Source organism: Arachis stenosperma, chromosome 8, assembly GCF_014773155.1.
Source record: "Arachis stenosperma cultivar V10309 chromosome 8, arast.V10309.gnm1.PFL2, whole genome shotgun sequence".
NCBI lineage: Eukaryota > Viridiplantae > Streptophyta > Magnoliopsida > Fabales > Fabaceae > Arachis > Arachis stenosperma.
This window is the reverse complement of record NC_080384.1, coordinates 36,598,947-36,621,281: the sequence shown is the minus strand read 5'-3', so window position 1 is coordinate 36,621,281 and position 22,335 is coordinate 36,598,947. Positions and strand designations below refer to the sequence as shown.

Here is a 22,335-nt window from a genome sequence, read left to right as displayed (position 1 = left end):
CGTCTAGGAAAAAGGGGTGGTGACCCTCTACGGCTTGAACCTTGAAGAAGAAATTTTTGAAGTCGTGGAAAGATTCGTCAAAAAGAGTGAAAATCCTCCGACCTTGAATGGCTCGGAAGGATACCCATTGTTGTTTGTTGTTTAGCCCACTAAAGGGCTTAGTCATATGAAAAAGGTAAAAGAAGATTCTCAAGGAAGTCGGGAAGTCAAGAGCGTGGCTTATAAACTGGTAAATCTTCAAAAAACCCCATGAATTGGGGTGGAGTTGAGTAGGGGCAACCTTACAGTGGTGCAAAACGGATATCTCGAAATCAGATAAAGGAAGAAAAACACCCAAACGGGTGATCATACATTCATACATAAAGAAAAAATGAGGGGCCGCCTCATTAGCTCTCCCAAAACAGACCCGGTCTTCAGGACCCGGGATTATCAGTTCATATTTGGGCTCGTTCTCGTCCGAAGTACAGAGCCTATGATGAGTACGAAGGTGGGTGATGAACTCAGCGTCAACCAACGGTTCCTCCCCAAGAACCGTATCGTCAACCCACTGAGAAAGAATGTCTACAGAAGCCATTTTTTATATAAAGAAGAAAGTGGCAGAAAACCTACAAAAAGGAAAAAGAAAAAGAAAATAAAAAAATACGGCCACTAAAGAAGAGAGATTCGAAACTAGAATCTACGGGTCAACCCAGCTACTCGCAAAACATGCAAACATAAAGCATGGCATGAATAAAACAGAACTAACCTTTATCCGAAAATGGAGGTTGGAGAAGAACAGAAGTCTTCGAACGCAAGGATGCGGTACGAACAAGGTAAAGAGAAAGTTTGAAAGATTGCAGAAACGGAAAATGGAAAGAGAGGGAAAGAATTTATAGAAGGCTAAGGGGCATAATGGTAAAAAGCGAGGCAGTCATTAATGAGATTGCACCGTTACCAAAGCCCTCAAATCCCTAAATGATCCCTCAACGGACACGACGCTTGAATTGACGTAACTGTCAGAAATCAAAGGTCGCGAAAATCACGTCGGTTTCCAAGATCCGTATTTTCTCAAACAAGTCGACTACGCACCCGAGTTGAATACTTGAACCCAAACTTTAAAGAAAATTTGGGCTCAAGTAGGGGCACTGTTCATACCCTGACCCAATGATAAGGGCCCAGGTCCAACCAAAAGGCCTAATCCAATAGGATAAGCCTTACAAAATACTAACTTTCACATAAGAAGTCGGTGTCAACCACGACTTGGTATAAAGAGGTCGGATGTGAGATTAGCTGGCAGATAAATACTCATTCAAATGAGTAACCGCCCCTAAAATCTCTCTAACCGCCTCATGAAGCCATATCTTAACCTCCCCAAGATAATGGGGACGGTTACCACCCTAAAGATACGGCACTACACCAACGGTGGTTATTGGCTCACCTCTATAAATACACTGACACCCCTCAGGTATCTCTAAGTCCAATACTCTCTAAGACCTGCTTACACTCTTGCTAACTTAGGCATCGGAGTGTCTTTGCAGGTACCACCCCCCATTCTCACGCGAGCACAAGTCGGACGGAGCCCCCCTGAGTTGCGGACCTACCCGGAGTCCTCCTCCCTCATACACTTAGGGCCGCCGAACGCCATCCATTGGACTAATCTCCGGTTACCTACCGTAACAATTAGGATTATCAAAATTTATTATTTGAATAATACTACATATCTAAATTTTTTTATGAATAAAGTCTAATCAAGTTAAATAATAAGACTTAAAATAATACTAGTTATAATTATTTTTTATTATGTTAAACCAATTTAATTGGACTTAATTAATAAAAAAACTTAAATGTGTAATATTATTTTTATTATTTTTGACTATCATTTAACCATTAACTTAATTCTTTTTAGTCTAAATTTTTTTATCTAATAATCTAATAGCATATTTTATCACATATTTTTAAACATGAATTGTTAATTAATAACACAATAAAAAATTCTGATTGTTCTTTAGCATTTTTTGTTGCAAATATGTAATACAAAAATAGCAACAAAGAAAATACTTTTGCAGGTACACTTTCTCTCAAAATGTGGCTACTTCTAGTAGCTATGAAATAACGAAAACAGAGTACATAAGGTCGAACCAAAAAGAGGTTAATTTTGCTCAGTATTTGATCCAACCATCAATATATATAGCAAGATGAATATGACGAGAGTCATGGTTGCATTGGGATATAAGTTAATAACAAATCGGTAATTTTCACAATCAAAATATACAATAAGAAGAACACTCAAGTTTTCAGAGTTCTCAACTTCTCATACAATTTTTTTTATGATTGGACTAGCTAGGGTTAGCCACAAACCTAACAGTAATACGAAGAACGACTCATCAAATTTACAATAAAACAACAGAGTTTCCATTTTTACCGCCTTGTTTTGCTTCTTCAACCTTCATATGTGTTTGGAGAGTGGCAAAGCAAAAGAATAAGTGATTGTTGAAGAATCCTCTTTCTATTAAAGAATAAAAAATAACAAACATATGAAAAATGAGTAAAAGAAGGATAATTACCTCAAGGAAGTTGGCCTCACTTAAAGGCCAATATTAGCGAGATTAATTTCTTTGCGTTTGGCTTCCAGATTCTCCTTTTCCTCCTCATTAGTTACATACCAATTGTAAGGAAGCTGGATTTTAGGCCCAATGCTACTGTTGTTGCTTTTAGGCACTTCCTCAATAACCAACCATTGATCTTGAAGTTGGTTTTCAGACGAATGACATTGTGATTGTCTTTCAATTATTTCTATATCTTGCTTGAATATCATGCGCAATCCCCATTTCCCCATCTTAATACCTCGGCAGGCTTTAAATGTGATATTGGCTCCTGTTTCCACAAAATGGCAGTGTGGCCGAGAAATATAGATAATCCAGACATGTTCTAAGTTTTGGATCTTAGGAGGTTGGGACCCACCTTTGAAGTCTAAACGGCATCGCATACAGAAGGTTTCTTCTGCCTATTCACTTTCAAAAGAATGATAAAATGGACTCGGCAATGACGTGGACAACCGGTTATGAGAAGAACCAGTAATCGCTGAAGGATCGGTTACACAAAATGCTACACAAAAGGTAAAGCCTATCCAATTGTCATCCATATTATTAGAGTCCACTATCCTTATTGTTGATCCACCCACAAATAAACGATTGAACCACGATGGAATACTACTCCCAGGAATAACAATGTCAAAGCCACACCTGAAATGACAAGGTTGCTGGTAGCAGAGGAAACACACACAGATATATCAGTGAGATAGAGATTGTTTGGAAGTAGTGATATACTTAGCATAGCACATAATTTCGCACCTTAATTAATCTTGTTAGCCAGACAAATGCCCAATTTAGACAACGCTGTATATCAACTATGGGACAGTAAAGCATATATAGTCCTGAACCGTGATTCCTTGATCCAGATATTGTTTTAAAATATCGTCCTCCTGATGAGTTATTGACAAATGGGAGTGTAGGCAATGAAGAAAGATTAAAGCAATGCTCCAAGTTCAAATATGCTAGGCTGGAAAGACTCTCAATGGTACTGGGTAAACTATTGAATTTGTTACCCTGTAAATTCAGTCTTTCTAACCCCTTTAATTCCCCGATAGTATCAGAAACTTTCCCTAGATTGCAAAAGCCAAGATCTAGAAATGTCAAAGCTTTCGAAATCCGTGGAGAAATGATGGACTTGCCAAGAGTTTGGTGAAGTTTGGATCTTTCATATTTGTTCAAAATAAGCTGAAGTTTCAAAAGGCTTGAGCACCCCTGAAAATCTATAGTTTGAAGAGATGTCATCCAACTGATATCGTTGGGTCCCTCCTTCAGCCCTAGACAACTTCTCAAATTCAAAGATCTAAGTTTTCCAAGGGCCCAAAGAGATTCATGCAGCTTAGCCAAACTTGTACATTGTTCAAGATCAAGATATTCTAGATTTAAGAGCCCTGAAAAATCTGGCGTAGTTTCCAATTTTGTACAGCCTGAAAGATGTAGAACTATGAGAGAACTTAACTTGCATTCATCACCGCCAAAGTAGAGGGTAACCAAACTATTACAATTTCGCAAATTCAAGTAGACAAGTCGTGCAAGAAGGCCAATTGAAGGGTGAACATGTTGTAGGATTGTGCATCCTGAAAGATCTAGTCGCTTAAGACTTGTGCACCATTCAAAATTTGGAGTTTCCATAAGCTTTTTCGAGTTGCTCAAATCTAATATTGTTAGGCGAAAAAATGTCTGTGAAATAAAACAACAATCAGCGAGTCAGTTTGTTAAATCAAAGCTTTAAAATCTTCATCAGCAAGTCAGTTTTCTGCCGAAATTTTCGATTCTTCTAAGGGAGAAAGAAAAAATTTCGACCATCAATATATAATAAGGCTTAAAATACTATACTATTTTCTTGCCATAATCACATTAGTTTAAATAAAACTTTAGTGGGTGGTTAGAAAAAATTGCTTATAATGTAAAGGAAATATTTTTTACAAATTAAATTATATTTTGAAAATAAAATTTGGTTACATTTACCCATATAGGATAAAGAAATTTAATTACATTTACTCATTTAGGAGAATGAAATTTGAACTTCTAAAAATATTAATAATAAATTTCCATATTTGTCTCTTATATTCATGACTCTTATTAATTTAATTTTTCAAATTCCAATTATACTATAGTGGTTATTATAATTGAATTCAAAATACTATAGTGGTGCATAAACTCATTTTTAACATTGAATAAGCAAATTCAGTAATAATCTCGTATTCTTTTTATCACAATAAACTAACGTAAAACGACTAACGTTTTAATTTGGGGCTAGTGAAAGCCCAAACAACGGTAGAAATTGTTTATAGATATCTATAGAGTCAACACAACTATTATTAGATGCCAAATAAAAATGTTGTAGTTTTACACTGATTATTTACTCTAGTACTAAAGTTTAATTATTCTGCTGTAAAAAATTTAATTATTTTGTAGTTTATTATTCAACTAAACATGTGAAAAACATATATAAATATAAACAACTGTGGATTTTTAGTATTCAAAAGATATTTTTGAAAAACAAAACGTTAAAAAATGTTTTTGACATTGTTCATAAACCTGATTTGAATAAAAAATATTCTTACGTTCCAAATATAACGATTTACTACAATTTTAAAAGAAAGGATTAGTTTTAAACTGAAAAATAGATCACACACGGACACGGGTTTTTTAATCTATAACAAATACTTCGTTTTATATTTAGTAAATAAAACATATTATGTACTTATATTCATAATTTTTTTAAAAATTGAGTACTTTTAAAGACACTTAAAAAATATTTTTTAAAATTAATTTTCTTATTAAAATTAAAAAATATAGTATAATCTTATATATTAATAAATATTTAAATTTATTTTAATATTTATATCTATTATGTTTTTTAATTTTAATAATTATTTTACTAAATTTAATTGTTATTATTTATACTTATTAAAAATATTTTTAATTTAATTTATTAAACATATAATAAATTACAATTTTTAAAAAATTATCTTTTAAAATTTAACTTTAATAAACTACCTTCAAAAAATAATACTTTTATCAATTCTACCTTAACGTAAGAAAATAGAACCATAAGTTTTTTTCCTCACAACCAAGGTATTAACCATTAAATATGGTATTTAATTTGTCATTGACTTGTAAAGGAGCAATAACTGGGCCAAAATTTAAAATTTCTTCCCGTCTAAAATAAAATTCAAAAGTTTAAATCTTGATTAAGGAAAGATGAATCCTTTTGGCAATTAAATCCCACCTATAAAAAGCCTATTCCATTTTGTTTGGTTAGCATTTTATAATCATGCCACCTCATGACTTATAAGTAAATTTTGTTATAAGTTTTAGAGGTTATTAGATATTTTAGAAATATTATTATTTCATAATTTTAACCATTAATTTTATTATAAAATATATATAATTATTTAACGATTAAAATTATTAAAACATTAATATTTCTAGAATACTTGATAATTTTTCTATAAGGTTAAATATTAGGAGAGTGATATTATCAATTTTTTAGAATTCTTTAATTATTCTTTATATTTATTATTTTATTTTTTAGGGTAATAAAAAAAAGTTTATTATGAGAATATCATATGAGTTTGTTTGGGTGACTTTTTCATAAAAAGGTCTTTTTTAATTGTTCAAATGGTTCTTTTTAAAAAAAAAATTTAAAAGAGTAAAAGTAATTTTATGTTTAGATATCTCATGTAAAAGTATTTTTTTATTTGATAAATTTATTTAAGTATAATAATATAAAAGTATTATTTATTTATTTATTATGTTAAAAATATTTTTAAGTAAAAATTATTTTAAAAATAAATATAAATTATAACTTTTAAAAATATATATTTTTAATTTTTTAGTATTTTTACTTTTATTATTAAAATATTGTCAAACATAAAATAAAAAAGATCTTTTTTATTAAAAAATTATTTTTCTAACAATTTAATAGTATTCAAACAAACTCATAATATAGAAGTGACATTATCAATTAGAAAATAACAATATATTTATTTCCTAAATCCTATTAAATTAAGTAATTGCCTAATGTAAATAATTTGCATTGTATATGTTTAGGGACTTACATATAAAATTGAATTTTTAAAATTCAAAAAATAAAATTTGAATCTACGTTTGATTATTATTTTCTTTCGTTAATTTTTTGGTGACTATTTTCTTTCGTTAATTAATAATACTTTACTTCTGCAATTGTGTCTTATGCAGGAAAAAAGAGAAAGAAAAAGACAACAAAATCATTGTAGTAACTAATAGTCTAATACCTTGCGGCCTTCCCATAGGCTTTTGATACTGCTACCAGACAAATTCATTTCAACGAGACATTCTGAAGGGTGAAACACTGATGGCAAAGAAGGAAAAGGGTAACCATGCCATGAAAGATACTTCAGACAACTAGAAAGACATTTGAGTCTACTTTCTGAATGGTAGTTCTTTTGATGTACAATGAGCAGCTTGAGATCCTTCATTTTGGACAACCCTTCAACCATCTCATTGCAATCGCTGATATCCTCTTTTATATCAACAACTATGGCTTTAATCTCATTTGTTCCCTGACAAACATGAATTTTTAGTAAACAAGAATGGAAGTACTTTAAAAATGTTTAATTTTGTAGTTTTGACAAATTTGCACACAAGTATCTCTGTAATTTAAAATTTGAAATGGCATTTCTATATTTAATAAAAAAAATTTAATTTGGTTCCTCTTTACAATTGTGTTCTGATAATAAATATCTTTAGAATATTTTATTTTAGATTAAAAAAATTAATATTCTAAGAATATTTATTAATTTTTTAAACAATTTCGTTAGATGTCACAAAAAAAAAAAAAATTTCGTTAGATAACCAACAAGATCTAACTAAAAACAAATTAACAAGTATTATCGAACTACACTCCATAATAATTAATTGTCATTAATTAGTGATTACTTAAATTTTATTTATAAAAAAATATAAAATTAATAATTATTAACTACTGTTGTTTAAATTTGATTGATTTAAGAGTTATTTACCTATATTTTCTTTTTTTCAAATAACAAGTAAGAACTTAATTAAAAATAAATTTATGTTATAAAAGTCTAATTGCAAAACTGCAATAATTTAATTGAAAATTTAACAAAAACATAAAAAGTTTCAAAGTAATTAAACAGAAAAAAAGAAAACCGGATCATCGGCATATATATGTTCAATCACTTAGAAACGTGAAAAATTAAAATTTTCTCATGAAACTAAGGGTGACGCATTACCGTTTCTGACATCAAGACATGATGGAAATCCTTGTAACTCCATATCCTACTCCATGATCCAGGTTCTTGAGGATATTTCTCCCGAACAATTTTCTTTCCCAACTCTTGCAGCATTTCGTGCATACGAATTTCTTGGTTTCTAATGGTTATGAGTGATTTTTCCGCAATAACTGAAATTCCAATATGAGGATATAATCCAAGAGAATCTAGTATTCGCTTTACATAATCCTCCCTCTCCCCTCTGAAAAAACAAGCAATGTGTAGAAATATTTCTTTCTCCTCAAATTTTAACCCCTCATAACTTATCCGAAGCACATTTACAATTTCGTCTTCTAGATTATTCCTTAATCTAACCAAAGCATCTTTCCATTGGGTAGCATTGCGGGAACACAAGAAAGAACCCACCACTGAAATTGTCAGTGGATGTCTTTGAGTGTATTTAAGTACTTCAGGAATCAGCTCCTCACAATTGTTGCTTGGACCCTCTCTCTTGAAGGCTTTTCTACTAAACAGTTCATGAGCTTCTTTATCACTCAATAGGGGAACATTGTGAACTTCATCCGCTCCATACGCTTTTAAAATATGCTCATCCCTGGTGGTTATTATTATTCTACTCCCTTCACAAAGTAATTTAGGATTGATGGCCAACTCTTCTAATTGCTTTAGGTGATCAACATTGTCCAACACAACAAGGACCTTTATACTGTGTACCCTATTTATTATAATCCCAGATATCTCAGAAGGACTTTTAGTATCTAATCTTTTTACCTCCAAAGCTTGGCGAAGAATTTGTTTTTGTATGGCCATAGCACCACCATCCTTGTAAAGTTTGCTCACATTCTCCACAAAACAAGAAGCATCAAATTGATAAGAGATTCTATCAAATAAGGCAGTAGCATGAGTTGTCTTTCCTATACCGCCCATCCCCCATAATCCTAAAACTCGAAAGCCATCATCCTCTGATCTTAACTTGAGAAGCTTTTCCAATTCTTCCACACGAGGTTGCATCCCAATCAAGTCATCAGCAAACCCAGAGAATTTATGATTCAATGTTTTCACTATTTTCTGAACAATATTTTCAACCTCTTTGAACTCTGGCCTGAAAGAGAAACAAAAATATAATACTGATGAGAAGTAAGAACATAACGGAACTAATTTAAATTTAGTGGAACTTTTATTGGCAAATTAGATTTCTAGCCTATCCAAACTTGATCGATTGATAAGTACATGAACAACGATGGAAAAGAAAATTAATAAGAATGGTTTGTGTGATAGTATACGTACTTATTTCTAACATCCCAACCAACAGAATTTGCCAAAGTCGTCATAGCACTCTTCCAGCGACGGACCTTATTTAGCTGTTGTGTCTGTGAATGGGAAATAAAAGCATCGTGGTACACACCGTTCTGTTTGCGCACATGAGAAGGATCCACATCATAGAAAATTGGCAAGATAGGTTGATTGAACTCTCTCTGGTAGTCAACAATAGCAGCCATTTCGTCTAAACACCAAGTGGAGGTGGGGTACTCCTTTGAGAAGACAACAATGGAAACCCGTGAATCCCTAATTGCCTGCATCAGCTGAGATGAAATGGGTTGACCTTGCTCCAGCGTCTTGTCATCCTTGAAGGTGAAGATGCCTTTTCGGATGAGGTGATTGTAGAGATGATCAACGAAGGTGTTGCGGGTGTCGGCACCTCTGAAACTGATGAACACGTCGTATTTGCAAATTCGCTGAGGTGGTGTGGTGCTGATTCTTTCCATCGGATGAGAGGTGATGTGAGGTTCACTTGGCAATGAAGCAGCCATTAATGGAGATATAATAGCTCTTTAGTTTAGAGCAAGGGATGTGAAAACCAACGCAATGAAAAGGAGAAAAATGAATGGAAAAAGGCAGAGGTTACTTTTCGAGTTTCGTGGAGACGTGGACAGAGCAAGTCAAATGGGTTGACTTTGTGCATGTCGCCTGAACATTGAAATGTGGACAACACCTTGGCCAGCTCTTGCCTTCTTGGATTGAAAATTGGAACGCATGCATGTATTAAGCGTTCTTAATGATCACTCCTTGAAAAAATCGAATATGCAAATCGATCAAAACAAAACAAGACAGTGTACGAACAGAATTTTATAGGGGAAAAAATATTGTCATTGTTTTTTTTCTCTCTGTTATAGATAAATGAGTATTATTACTTTTTGTTGTATTTCTATTATTAATTTTATTTCATTTAAGTTTAACTCTCAAAAGTTAAATTTAGGATATCAAAAGTTGACTTGAATTCATTTTGTTGGCAAATTTCATTTCTATTATTAACCGTTGGACCAAATAATCTTATTTGTAGTTCTATTCACATTAATGAATACTCCTTTGTTTTTTTCTTTTTCAGTGCTCTAGAATCTATTTTGGCACCATCACTTGAATAAAATTATAGCAAATTTGTAATTTCTATTCGTGTGGATATTTTTTAATCTTTAATTTGAATTGGATTTTTTTTTTTCACTAGTCTATGATTTGGCTATACTCACATACAATGTCACATTGGACGAAACAAATACAACTCAAAGAACCTACCAGACTCCAGAGGCACTATGCCATCCAAATCAAAGCACCTATCATAGAACAAAATAATTAATCCAATTTTTATGTACACCCGAATTACATAAAACTCAAATAATCTTCATTAGCTCAAGTTGATAATTTCTTTCCTTCTATATTCATTTCTCATAGATGTTCCACACTTCCACTTCTCATTTCTTTCTTCAAATTTTCCTATTTTAGTGTCAGTTCATAATAATAGCAAATAATTCTTCCTTCGTTCTATACCTGTTCCATCCAGTAACTTCAGCCACTTGTTCCATAAAGTGTACCAGTTCTTCGATTCTTGGGACATATCTATCTCTCTAAACCACTCCTTCTTGGCCATGACTTTTGTCCTCTCTCCTCTGTTCCCAAACACCTTCTCCTTCACCTTTTATCCAATGAAATCCCTTTAGTTTGAATTGAATTTTCTAAGAAAGGAAGGATATTCTAAGAAAAATATTCCTTGGTAAAGGAAGGATATTTTGTGTGTCATTTCTCTTCCTCTTGTCCGTTTCTGGTTCTGCACTATAGCAGACAAAACAAAATAATCTCATGTACATCATATCCAACATTACTTCACTGTAACTTACTTGTAATTTTGTTTTGGCTTCTACCTCGTCAAAAGACAAAACTAAAGTATCTCCTATTTTTTACTCATAGTATCTCAATAAAATCTCAGTTTAAAAGCAAAATAAAAAGAGGTCAAGATTCAACCCCCTTTTCTTAGCCACTGATGTCCATCAAACACATTTTGAAGAATTGAATTGTCACTTTATAATGAGAAATTAGTTACTTCCGAGATAAGTCACTCATAGAGGCAATCATTCACTTCCCTCATCATTCATGCCTTCCTGTTCTTCCTCATGGCCAAGATTAAAAAGATAAATATCAGTATTATGAGAAATGCATGTGGCCTCCTTGCGCTGCTGAGAACTGCATTCTCAGTAGTCAGTACTATGAGATCTCATGAAAACCGTGAATTTTGAACGACAGAAGAATTGGTATAAAGCCACTTGATTCTTGCCTTCTTGGAACATGTCTGTCACTGTGTATCAAGCGTTCTTAATTATCGCTGTTTTTCGCTTGAAGGAAAGTCTTCTTGTTTGTTCTTTTTTTGTACTCTAGAATCTATTTTGCCACCATCACTTAAATGAAATTATAGCGAATTTGTAGTGTCTATTTTAAGCTATTTTAATTTTTTTTCAAATCTAAACTGAATTGGATTATTCAGACAGTTCAAAGATATAGTTATGAACATTCCTTTACAATCAAACAAAAACAAATCAGAAGAACCACCAAGGGCATTATGGATTATGCCTTCATAATCAAAGCCCCTGTCATAAGAACAAAATAATTATTATCCCCCGAATTACATAAATCATCTTCAGTAGCTCAACTTGAGGCTTCTAATAATTCTTCCTTCATCCCATACATGTACCAGTAGTTGCAGCCATTGTCTCCATAAAAGTGTACTAGATCTTCATTGGGACATCTCCATCTCTTTGAACCACTCCTTCTTGGCCATGATTTTGTTCCGCTCAAACCTGTGTTCCCAAACAGCTTTCCCTTCACCTTTTATCCAATAAGAGATCCCTATGAATCTAATTGGATGTCTATTAGACTTAGATATACAAATAGTAATGCTACTTTAATATATATGAAAGATTTAGTTATAACAAAGAATTATTTCCCTTTTGTTTGTGAATGTATTAAATCTTTTTTATTTTAATATTATTTAAAAAGAAATTATTTAACTAAAGTTAAAGATGACATAGGATGGGAATGTATCTTTGTTGCTGAAATAAGATTCTGAATGCTTGCTTCACGAGGAATTCTCTTATTGGAGAGAGAGCAAGTTAAAGAAGGATAATTACCTGAGACGTGTGAGTCCATAGACAGCCGTTATTTTCTTCCGCCTTGGCCTCCTTTATATTCTGTTTTACCTCTTCCATCAAGTGCCATTCACACAGTAGAAACTGAAAATAGATAATCTTGAATCATTGAGAGTTGCTGATGCCGTTGATGAAGACCACGAGATGAAACCTCGGGAAATCTTGTAAGCTCATGACAGTGTGCCAAGTTTAAATATGTTAGCTTAGAACAAAGCCACTTCATATCTAAGACAGAATTAAAATTCTGTTTCTCGGGATTTAGCCCTTCGAAAAACATCAACTCTCCAAAAAAATTTGGAGTTCTTGGCTCAAGGAAGTCAGGACTCAGAAATATCAAAGATTCTAAACAAGAGGAATGCAAAAATTTTCTTTTGCGGCCGGGAAGGTTGGTTATCATCATGCAACCGCTCAAATCAAGAATTAGGAGGGACGAGCTGCCATTGAGAATGTAAGGTGCATGAACAAGATTTTTGCAGCCTCTCAGGCTCAAGTACTTAAGCCTCGCAAGAGCAGCAATAGACTCGTGTACTTTGGACAAACTTGTACATCGCTCAAGATCAAGGAACCTAAGATTTGAAAGCACTGTGAAATCTGGTGTTTGCTTAAGGTTGGTGCAGCCAGAGAGCAGTAGAGTTCTTAGAGAACTTAACTGGCAATTAGTGCCGAAATCAAGAAAGGCTAGACTGCTACATTCTCGCAAACTCAAGTAATCAAGTTTTCTCAGAAGTCCAATTGAGTCATGGACTTCAGTTAGGTTTGTGCATCTTGTAAGATCCAGCCGCACAAGTCCTCGGCAGCATGCAAAATTAGGAGTGATTATAAGATTTCTCGAGTTCCTCAGATTTATCCTTTTTAGAGTTGGAATTGCCTGTGAAGAAAGAATGGACTACAAACAATCAGATTTAGTTGTGAATTCTAGCTGGAAATTCAGTAAAATTATGAAACTTTTGAAACAAGCAAAAAGATATTTTAACATTCAACAGTGAAGGTGGCCATGCAAAATGAAGCAGTTAAAATTTTCATTTTGTTAATAATCTCCCAAAGTAGAGTCAAACACCCGGGTAAGTTTACTTAATTCTCAAATCAAAAGACCGTATGCTTAACAAACTCAAGGCCCTTCAGCACGGGCCAACACCATGGTTTGCTTTCTAAAGTTTGGAAATGCAGAAGCAGAGTAATTAAACAAAATAATAATAATAATAATACGTTATATTACCTGGCTGCCATCCCATAGTCGTTGGATGCTGCTACTAGGTAAATTCAATTCAGCAAGATTAGACCATATGTATAGTGACAAAGAAGTGTAAGAGAAACCATGCCATGAAAGATAGCATAACTTATTGAAACGAAAAGTGAGGTTTTCTGAGGAGCTCTTATGATGACGTAATATCAACAGTCTAAGATCCCTCAGATATGACAATCCGCCAATTTTCTTGCATTTGGAGACATCTTCATCCAAAACTATGGCCTGAACTTTGTTTCCTTCCTGAAAATATCATAATTTTTTTTATCATAAAAATACAAAAATGTTACGTGTACATTGAAAATCAACCACATGTATTTAATACACTTAGCATGGTTGATAAAAATAACATTGTGGAAAAATGAATTTCGCGATGACTTGTTACCGTATCTATCAAGACTTCTTGGAAATCCTCCGCATTCCACAATCTAGACCAGCATTTTGGCTCATCTTTATTATTGCCCCGAACAATTTTCTTGCCCAAATCTTGTAATATTTGATGCATATGAATTTCGCTGTTCCTAATTTTTATGAGTGATTTCTTCCGGATCCCTTGAATTGCGAGGTAAGGATCTGATATTCTACTCGCTAGAATGTGCTCCACATACTTCTTCCTTTTTCCCGCAAGGAAACAGGCTATATCTAGAAAGATCATCTTCTCATCTTCATTCAGAAATTGGTAATTTTTTTCCTGCAGAGAATTCATATAGTTTTCTTCCGGATATTCTCTCCATCTCTGGAAGCATCTTTCCCAAAGCTCTTCAGCATTTTGATTGAAGTAGTTACCCAGTTTTACAATTGCTGAAGGAAGATACTGAGCATATTCTATTATCTTACCAGATACATCACTGATAGCGGGACTATGACAATCAATTTTGAAGGCTGTTCTTTGAAAAAGTTCAAGAGCTTCATCATCATTCAATAGTTGAACCTCGTGAATTTCATACGGTGCATTCACATTAAGAATATGCTCAAATCTAGTAGTTATGACAACTCTGCTTCCCGCACCAAGTAAGTTAGGAACTATACCCAAATCATCCCATTGCTTTGAATCACCGACATCATCAAGCACTATAAGAACCCTTTTTGGAAGATTTGGGTTACATATTCCGTTTTGTAGCATCTTGGCTATTTCGGCAGGATCGTCAGAATGTACTTGTTCCTGAAACATTTGATGAAGAATTCGTTTTTGAACCATTGTAATAGCAGTCTGGCTGGCATTGGCATGACTTTTATGAATATGGTTTACGTCCTGGATAAAACAGCAAGCATCAAATTGATAAGAGATTCTGTCGTACAAGATCTTGGCAAGAACTGTCTTTCCTATACCGCTCATGCCCCAAATTTCAAGAATTTGAAAAGTAACATCCTTTGATGTTAACTTGAGTCGTCTTTCGAGCTCTGCTACTCGGGGTTGTATCCCAATTAGATCACTGGTAATTAATGTGAAACTATGATTCAATTTCTTTGCCACGTCACCAATAATCCGTTCCAGGTGGTTAGGCTCTTGTCTGAACGAGGAGAGAAGAAATCAGGTCCATGAAACAGACAACGAAAGATAACAATTTTCAGCTAGTTTTATTTACGTACCCGTTTGAGTCTACTATATCGAAGCCATACACGTTGGACAAATACGTCATATCAGTCTTCCATTTGTTAATTGTTTCTTCGGGATACCTGGATTGCTGTAAATTGAAGTGGTCAAGGTACGGGCCCGCTTGTCTTCTAACATTCGAAGAAGGAACGTGATAGAAAACTGGGACAACAATTTGTTTCTTTTTTCGGTGGAGATCAGCTATAGTGGACATTTCTTGGAGACACCACCATGATTTGGGGTAGTTGCTAGAGAAGACAAGAATAGCAAGGCGTGAATCTCTAATTGCATCCCTTAGCTCTGTAGAAACTTCATTTCCTCTCTGGAGCCTTACATTATCCTTGAATGTGAAAATGCCTCTTCTTTCGAGACGTTCGAAAAGATGAGCAACGAAATTGTTGCGGACGTCAGGACCACGGAAGCTTAGGAACACATCGTATCTATAGACCTGCGAATGATAGGAAGATGAATCTTCGTCGTTGCTCAGGGCGCTGCTGCAAGTTATAACTTGCTGATCAGCTTGATAGGATTTCCAAATGGGTAATCTGCCTGATATTATCGGACTCAAAATCACACCTGCTATGAAAGCGCTAAGTAACCATAACCAACTGGCCAAATCCGACGACATGTCACCTGAATATTTTGAGATGGGAGATGAGTGGCATTTCTTCCAGTTAAGGGAGGAACAATCACCGGCCTAAAAGTCATTAATTACAAGGTCAACGTCAATGCTCTTGCAGGGCCGGCTGGTGCTCTTGGTCGGTGGGACTTGGGAGTGGGAGACCATATTTTATTTTTATTATATTATAGAATTTATTATCATAAAATATTTTGTTTTAAGAGTCAAAAATTTTGCTCAATATATATTATTATCATTGTATTATACTATAATTTTTTGTTTTAAGAATTATATAAATTGTCTTATAATTATCTATAAAATCCAAAATTTCTGTATTATATTTTTGATATTTAAAAGAAATTTATAAAAAATTTACTAAATCTTTTATTTTAATGATTAAGGAACATGAATAATCGAACTTGACTAGTGACTACTCAGAGCTTCTATTGTGTATTAACTATTTATAAACTATAAACAAAAAATAACGGGTAAAGATTCACTAGTTGTATAGACGGAAAACGTATTCAAATACGGTAGTAATAGAACTCTAGTGCTAATTAAGCTCCCGTATCTGTGTGCAGTTTGACAGCATCAATTGAATTGGTTTATATGATATTTGAGGCGATGCAGAGTGTCTTGTAAGAAATGGACCCAGGTGAGACGGCAACAGCTTTTGCTTATGCGAGTTGGTCATGGACGGTGGTGTGCCTTTTCCTATCAGGTATTTTTTTTGGTTCATTCATATCAGGCATGTTACTCAGTTGGAAAGCCTTACTCAGCAGCAAGTTCCGGGCTCTGCTGGGTTACCAAGATTCAGATTCGGGCGAGGAAGTTTCGGCTTCTCTTCATTCTCTGGGTTCAAATATCAGCAAAGACAGCTCTCTTATCCAGCAGGCAGATTCAGCTTGCTATCATCTTCCTCCGGAGTCAAAGTCAATTATCAGTGAGAGGAGTACGTTTTATAAGCGGGGTTATAAATATGATGTGTATCTGAGTTTCGCAGGTGATAAAAAATGCATTAGTTTTATTAATTATCTTAAGTATCATCTCTTGAAAGAAGATATTTTGGTCTATAGAGACGAGGTGGATTTACAGAAAGTAGATATAATCACAGCACGGTTCCGCCAAGGAATTAAAGATTCACGGATTTCTATCGTTGTCTTCTCAAGACATTTTGCTAGCTCAATTTTGTGTTTGGAAGAACTGGTTGCTATAGTTGATTGTCACAAAAATAAGAAGCAGGAACTTGTCCCAATTTTCTCTGATGTGGATCCACGTGATGTTCGACATCAAAGTGGGGCATGCAAGTTTGCCTTTGATTCTCTAAGGAAGAGAGCTAAAGATTATCCTGACAAGATCTACAAATGGAAGGGAGCAATGACGTATTTGGCAAAATTAAGTGGTTTTCATTTAACACATCAGTATGTATACAAACTAACCATTGCTTTCCCTTTGGCTTTTGCGAGGTAATGTTGCTTTGGTATGACAGATTATTGCTGTTCCTCTCCTCTTTCAGGGCAAAAGCCGAATGGATTGAAAGAATCGTTGAGGAGGTGTCGGACATACTGGTTTATAAATTCCAAAGGACAAGGTCCACTGATAAAACTCCAGGATTCACTCAAAGAAGACCATCATTGCAGGAAGTCAACAAATATGACGTGTTTCTCAGTCTCAGACGCACCCACACTAGCTACACACTTATTGACAATCTTTACCATTGTCTCACCAAGGAAGGATTTTCCACCTTCAAGAGTGACGACAAGATTCAAAGAAAAGAATCCATTCCGTCACAGGTCCTCCAAGCAATCAAAGATTCGCAGATTCTTATTGTTGTCTTCACAAGAGATTATGCTGACTCAACAAGCTCCTTGGAAGAAATAGCTACCATAGTTGAATGTCACCGGGAACCAAAACAAACTATCATCCCAGTTTTCTTTGATGTGGATTCTATGGATGTTCGAAGACAAACTGGCCCTTACGAGAAAGCCTTCGCTTCGTACACAAAGGAATTCAAACAAGATCCTTTCAAGGTTCAACGGTGGAGGTCAGCTTTGAAGCGAATGGCCAATTTGAGTGGTGTGGTTCTAAGAGATGAGTACGTATATAAACCATATTTTACACAATCTGTACTCTGTTGAGTATCTCCAGGTCATAACTTATCTTGTGTAAACCACTAATCATTCCACGTTTAATCAGGCAAACTCTGCATTCTTACCATAATAAGTTAATCTATTACAAATCATCTTCAAAAGTATCTATGTTTGGTTTCTTTTTTCTCCCCTTGATTTCATATATATGTGATTGATTAGTGACTTTATTTGAAAATTTTTTATTTTTTAATCTTTTCTTTCAGACCAGAGATTCAAGCGATTGGAAAGATCATTCAGATAGTAGAACTATGCAGTACGCTTAGTAGCCATAATCAAGTTGGAATACAATCCAATTTAAACATGCTAGAGAAGCTTTTGAAATTAGAGGATGAGTGTGTATTAGTTCTTGGAATTTGGGGAATGGTTGGATCTGGAAAGACAACTCATGCTTTAGCTTTGTATGACAGAATCTCTGAGCAATTTGAGGCTGCTTGTTTTATTAAGGAGGTAAGCCAGGTTTACAGAATCGGTGGTGCTACTGCTGTTCAGAAACAAATCCTCCATGGAACATTAAACGAAAAACTTTCAGATGTTTACAGTCCTTTCGAAATATCTGGATTGGCAAGGAAAAGGTTATCTTGGAAACGGATCCTTATAGTCTTTGACAATGTTGATGAACTAATGCACTTGAAGGAATTGGCTATAAATCCTATAGTGCTTGGGATGGGAAGTAGGATTATCATAACCACTAGGAATAGGCAAATTTTGAATGCATATGGAGTAGATGAAATTTACCGCATTCCACTATTGAATAAAGATGAAGCTCGTGATCTGTTCCTGAATGCTTGTCGAGGTGGTATTGTTAATGATCAGAGCTGTTCTGAGTTCATTCCTAGAGTACTAGAATATGCTCATGATCTTCCGTTGGCAATCAAAGTACTGGCTTCTCTTTTGCAATACCGTGATGTAACCTTCTGGCAACATACCTTGAATAGACTGAGAAGAGGGCCATTTTTTGAAATCATGGAGCCTCTTCAAACAAGTTTTGAGAGTTTAGACCAGGAAGAGAAACAAATCTTTTTGCACATTGCTTGTTTCTTTCATGGGAAGAGAGGGGATTATGTAATCCAAGTTCTAAATTCTTGTGGATTTTTTGCTGAAATTGGGATTCAAGCTTTGTTGGACAAATCACTCATCACTATCCAAAATGAGGAAATTCATATGCACGGTCTGTTGCAAGATTTGGGAAAGAAAATTGTCCGTGAAGAAGATCCAAAAAATCCAGCATTGCGTAGTAGATTGTGGCTTAGCGAGGATTTTATCGTTGCCTTGAACTCAACAACGGTAAGGATTCCTCTCTGCAAGAGAAATACTTGCACAATTACATTTATTTGTTATGTGTTTATGTATAATTTTTATGATTTTGTCGAAAGAAGTCCTTCTAATTAAAGTTCTTCCATTTAGTAATATGTTTGTGCTCGTTTTTCAGAAGGGAAGCAAAGTTAAATCCATAGTTCTATATGAGGGTAACTCTGCCTCCCAACATGAATATTTGAACATTGAAGGATTGTCAAAAATGAGAAATCTTGTACTGCTGATATTATATGATCAAGACTTTGGGGGAAGTCTACCTTCTCTTCCCCACAGATTACGGTATCTTTGGTGGCAGGGATATTCTTTCTCTTCTTTGCCTTCATTTGAACCGTATAACCGTCTTGTTGAATTGAATTTGCCTAACAGCCGCATCGAACACCTATGGAATGGCTGCAAGGTAGTTTAACATCTTCCTCATCTTGTGTTTTTCTTTTTTTTTTTCCCCTTTAATTATAAAAACAGTGAAAAGAATAATCATCTCAATTATTTTTTCAAAGAGGTAGAAAAAATTTTAAATAAAATAAACAAAAATAAAATATTTTAGAAGATGTTATTTGGAATAACTATATTAGATTAACACCAAAATCAACTATTAGTCCATAGTATACATTGAAATATATAAAATATATAGTAACTGATTTTGTAAAAAAATACATAGTGACTGATTATTTTTTTTTTTTTTTGTGTCCAAATTTAAGAGTGAGACTCGAATCAAAGATTTCTAGATGAGAATGGAGAGATTATGCCATTTGAATTATAACTCGTTGGCAACATAGGTTGTATTGTTGATGACATAAATCTGTTCATTTTTATATACGCATCATATCATAGGATATTTTTAAACAAAAGGCTTGAATAAAATTACTAAAAAATCTAACCCAAAACTGAGAACATTCAGATTAAGGCCAAAAAAAAAAGATTCACTTGTTAGTTTTAACTCTCATAATTTGTGTTAAATGTTACCACTCAAACTTGAAGATCATTTTTACGGCATAATTAGGCAAGCAATATTTTATAAGACTGAATATTAGACAATAAAAAAGTAACAAGAAAATAAGCTCAATATCAAGAGACGATGATGTTGAGATGGATAAGAGAATATATCACTATATTAGGCCAGATAAAGATAAAGATAAAGATAAAGATATATTTGGAGAAGGGCTAAAGGCTTCAATTAGGAGAGATGATCAAATGGAAAGTAAGTTTACAATTAGCAAAGGGTAGAGAACTATCCAAGAAAACTATGGATAAAATTGTTAAAGTGAATTAAAATATAAATGATTTTAAATTGGATATCAGATACATAATATATAGAGCATTGTGGCATCATTTGATCATGTTGTCATACTACACCAAATCAACAATGATATTGTTCATTAATGCTTTAGTGATAATATAAAACAATATTGATAATGTATCAGAATTAAACTATTTTGTCATAATATTGTTTCCAATTATATAATGAAAGTGTTTTTATATCTTTTGCACCGACATGTACTATTTCTCATTTTATAATTATAATCTTTTTCTGCTTGGTATCAAAGTTAAGCGATTTAATATAACAAAATGACATGTTGGTAACTAATGATTCTTTGCACAGAACTTCCCACGTTTGGAAAGGGTGGATTTGAGTTACTCAGAAGAGCTCATAGAGACGCCAAATTTTGAAGGGAGCTCAAGTCTTAAGCGGCTAGATCTCACGGGATGCACAAACCTAGTGCAAGTCCATCCATCTATCGGATATCTTAAAGAACTTGCTTACTTGAGTTTCCGTGACTGTTATAAGTTGGTCACCCTCAATCTTGATCATGAAAGCAAATTAAGTTCTTTGAGGGTTCTTGACCTCTATAATTGCAAAAATCTTAAGAACATACCAGATTTTACAGGACTACCCAATCTTGAGCACATTGATCTTGGAGATTGTACAAGTTTATCTACTATTCATCATTCTATTGTGAATCTTAAAAAGCTTAAGTTCTTAAAGGTGCCAGCCACCATAAATCTTGAGTTAAGTGATGTCACAATTATTCAAACTCCATAAGGAGAAAAAGATAGTGATACCATTGAGGCTTGCCAGGCAAACATATCAAAACTTGATGTGTTATTGTGTGCTTACAAGATTGCATAAGCTCTCATTTGGTCTTAATTTGATTGCTACTGTACCATGACAAGGCAATTGACTGCATGGTTAGCAAGAAAAGTTGAGGTGCATACTCTCTCTCTCTGCCTTTCTTCTCTCAATCTTATCAGAGTTTCTTTATTATATTTTGTCTGTTTATTATACCTTTGCAAACCGCAGTTCTTTCACTTGCATTGTGGTTTTGCATTGCATTTCCTTTTATGGAGTGAATTTCCAGCTCGGTGTTTCAATTTGAGTTGACCTCTCATTTATGGAAGTGAATCTGTAGAAACAGTTAAAATGCTTCAGTGCTCTACCTTGCTTGGTGTTTAGTGTTTTATCTTTCCCAGTCAAGTTCTTTAGCGAGAGTACTTCAGAACCATGAGTAGTTTCAAATTGTAGAATATATTAAATTTGTTCATATACGGTTCAAAGTTGCATGATGAAATTATCATATCCTATCAAAGATTTCCTCTGTTAAGTGTTAAGATATCACAATCATATTTCAGAGTAATAGCTGAATAATCGTATGTCAACATCCACACAGAAATTTGGAGAGGAAGAGCTTGACGAGTAACTTGCAATTGTTGACAACAAATCCACTGTGGAGTTTTATAGAGGTCAGTCAAAAATCGTAATGATAATTGATAAAACCTGTTCGAAGTCACAGATTATGATGCAAGAGGAGAAAAGAACAAGAATTAGAGAACCAGAATTCTTATTAGATGAAAAAAAGATCACGCACGTTTATAATGACTAAAACTCCTATTTTATAGCTTCAACTGAATCAAGTGATTATAGCAAAACTAAAACCAACAGCACTAACTAGCCAATAGTAATTAGCCAGCTACCAAATTAAATTAATAGACTTCTTTTTTACTAATCAAACTCTTAGGAACTAATAATATATTATAGATATTTCACGCACCAACAATAATTATTTTTTATTCCCTCCATTTCAAAGTATAACTGACTTTGGCTTCTCAACAGGTTCATCAAATGTTTAGAAAAGCGCTC

The 22,335-nt window shown here is 33.9% G+C and overlaps 2 protein-coding genes and 1 pseudogene across 6 annotated transcripts; 1 reads left to right on the top strand and 2 right to left on the bottom strand.

The window, feature by feature from the left end:
• Positions 1 to 2,357: 2,357 nt before the first annotated feature.
• On the bottom strand, positions 2,358 to 9,620 carry LOC130946485 (disease resistance protein Roq1-like; annotated as a pseudogene).
• Positions 9,621 to 11,567: 1,947 nt separating this feature from the next.
• On the bottom strand, positions 11,568 to 15,866 carry LOC130943978 (disease resistance protein Roq1-like). Of its 5 annotated transcripts, none has more exons than XM_057872088.1 (5): positions 15,113 to 15,866; positions 13,908 to 15,033; positions 13,496 to 13,765; positions 12,262 to 13,165; positions 11,568 to 11,988 (listed from the first exon to the last, which is right to left on the bottom strand). In XM_057872088.1, exons 1-4 carry the CDS (start codon positions 15,742 to 15,744, stop codon positions 12,350 to 12,352), a joined length of 2,844 nt encoding a protein of 947 aa, XP_057728071.1. In that variant the 5' UTR covers positions 15,745 to 15,866; the 3' UTR covers positions 11,568 to 11,988; positions 12,262 to 12,349. The 5 variants fall into 5 exon arrangements, with proteins under 5 accessions (XP_057728071.1, XP_057728072.1, XP_057728073.1 ...); XM_057872089.1 differs by having other exon boundaries at positions 11,568 to 11,980; XM_057872090.1 differs by having other exon boundaries at positions 11,568 to 11,959.
• A 343-nt stretch (positions 15,867 to 16,209) lies between these two features.
• On the top strand, positions 16,210 to 21,240 carry LOC130946349 (disease resistance protein Roq1-like). Its single transcript, XM_057875061.1, has 5 exons — positions 16,210 to 17,156; positions 17,252 to 17,830; positions 18,089 to 19,169; positions 19,315 to 19,596; positions 20,800 to 21,240. The coding sequence occupies exons 1-5, from the start codon at positions 16,381 to 16,383 to the stop codon at positions 21,238 to 21,240; spliced, it is 3,159 nt and encodes a 1,052-aa protein (XP_057731044.1). The 5' UTR covers positions 16,210 to 16,380.
• The last annotated feature ends 1,095 nt before the right edge of the window (positions 21,241 to 22,335 follow it).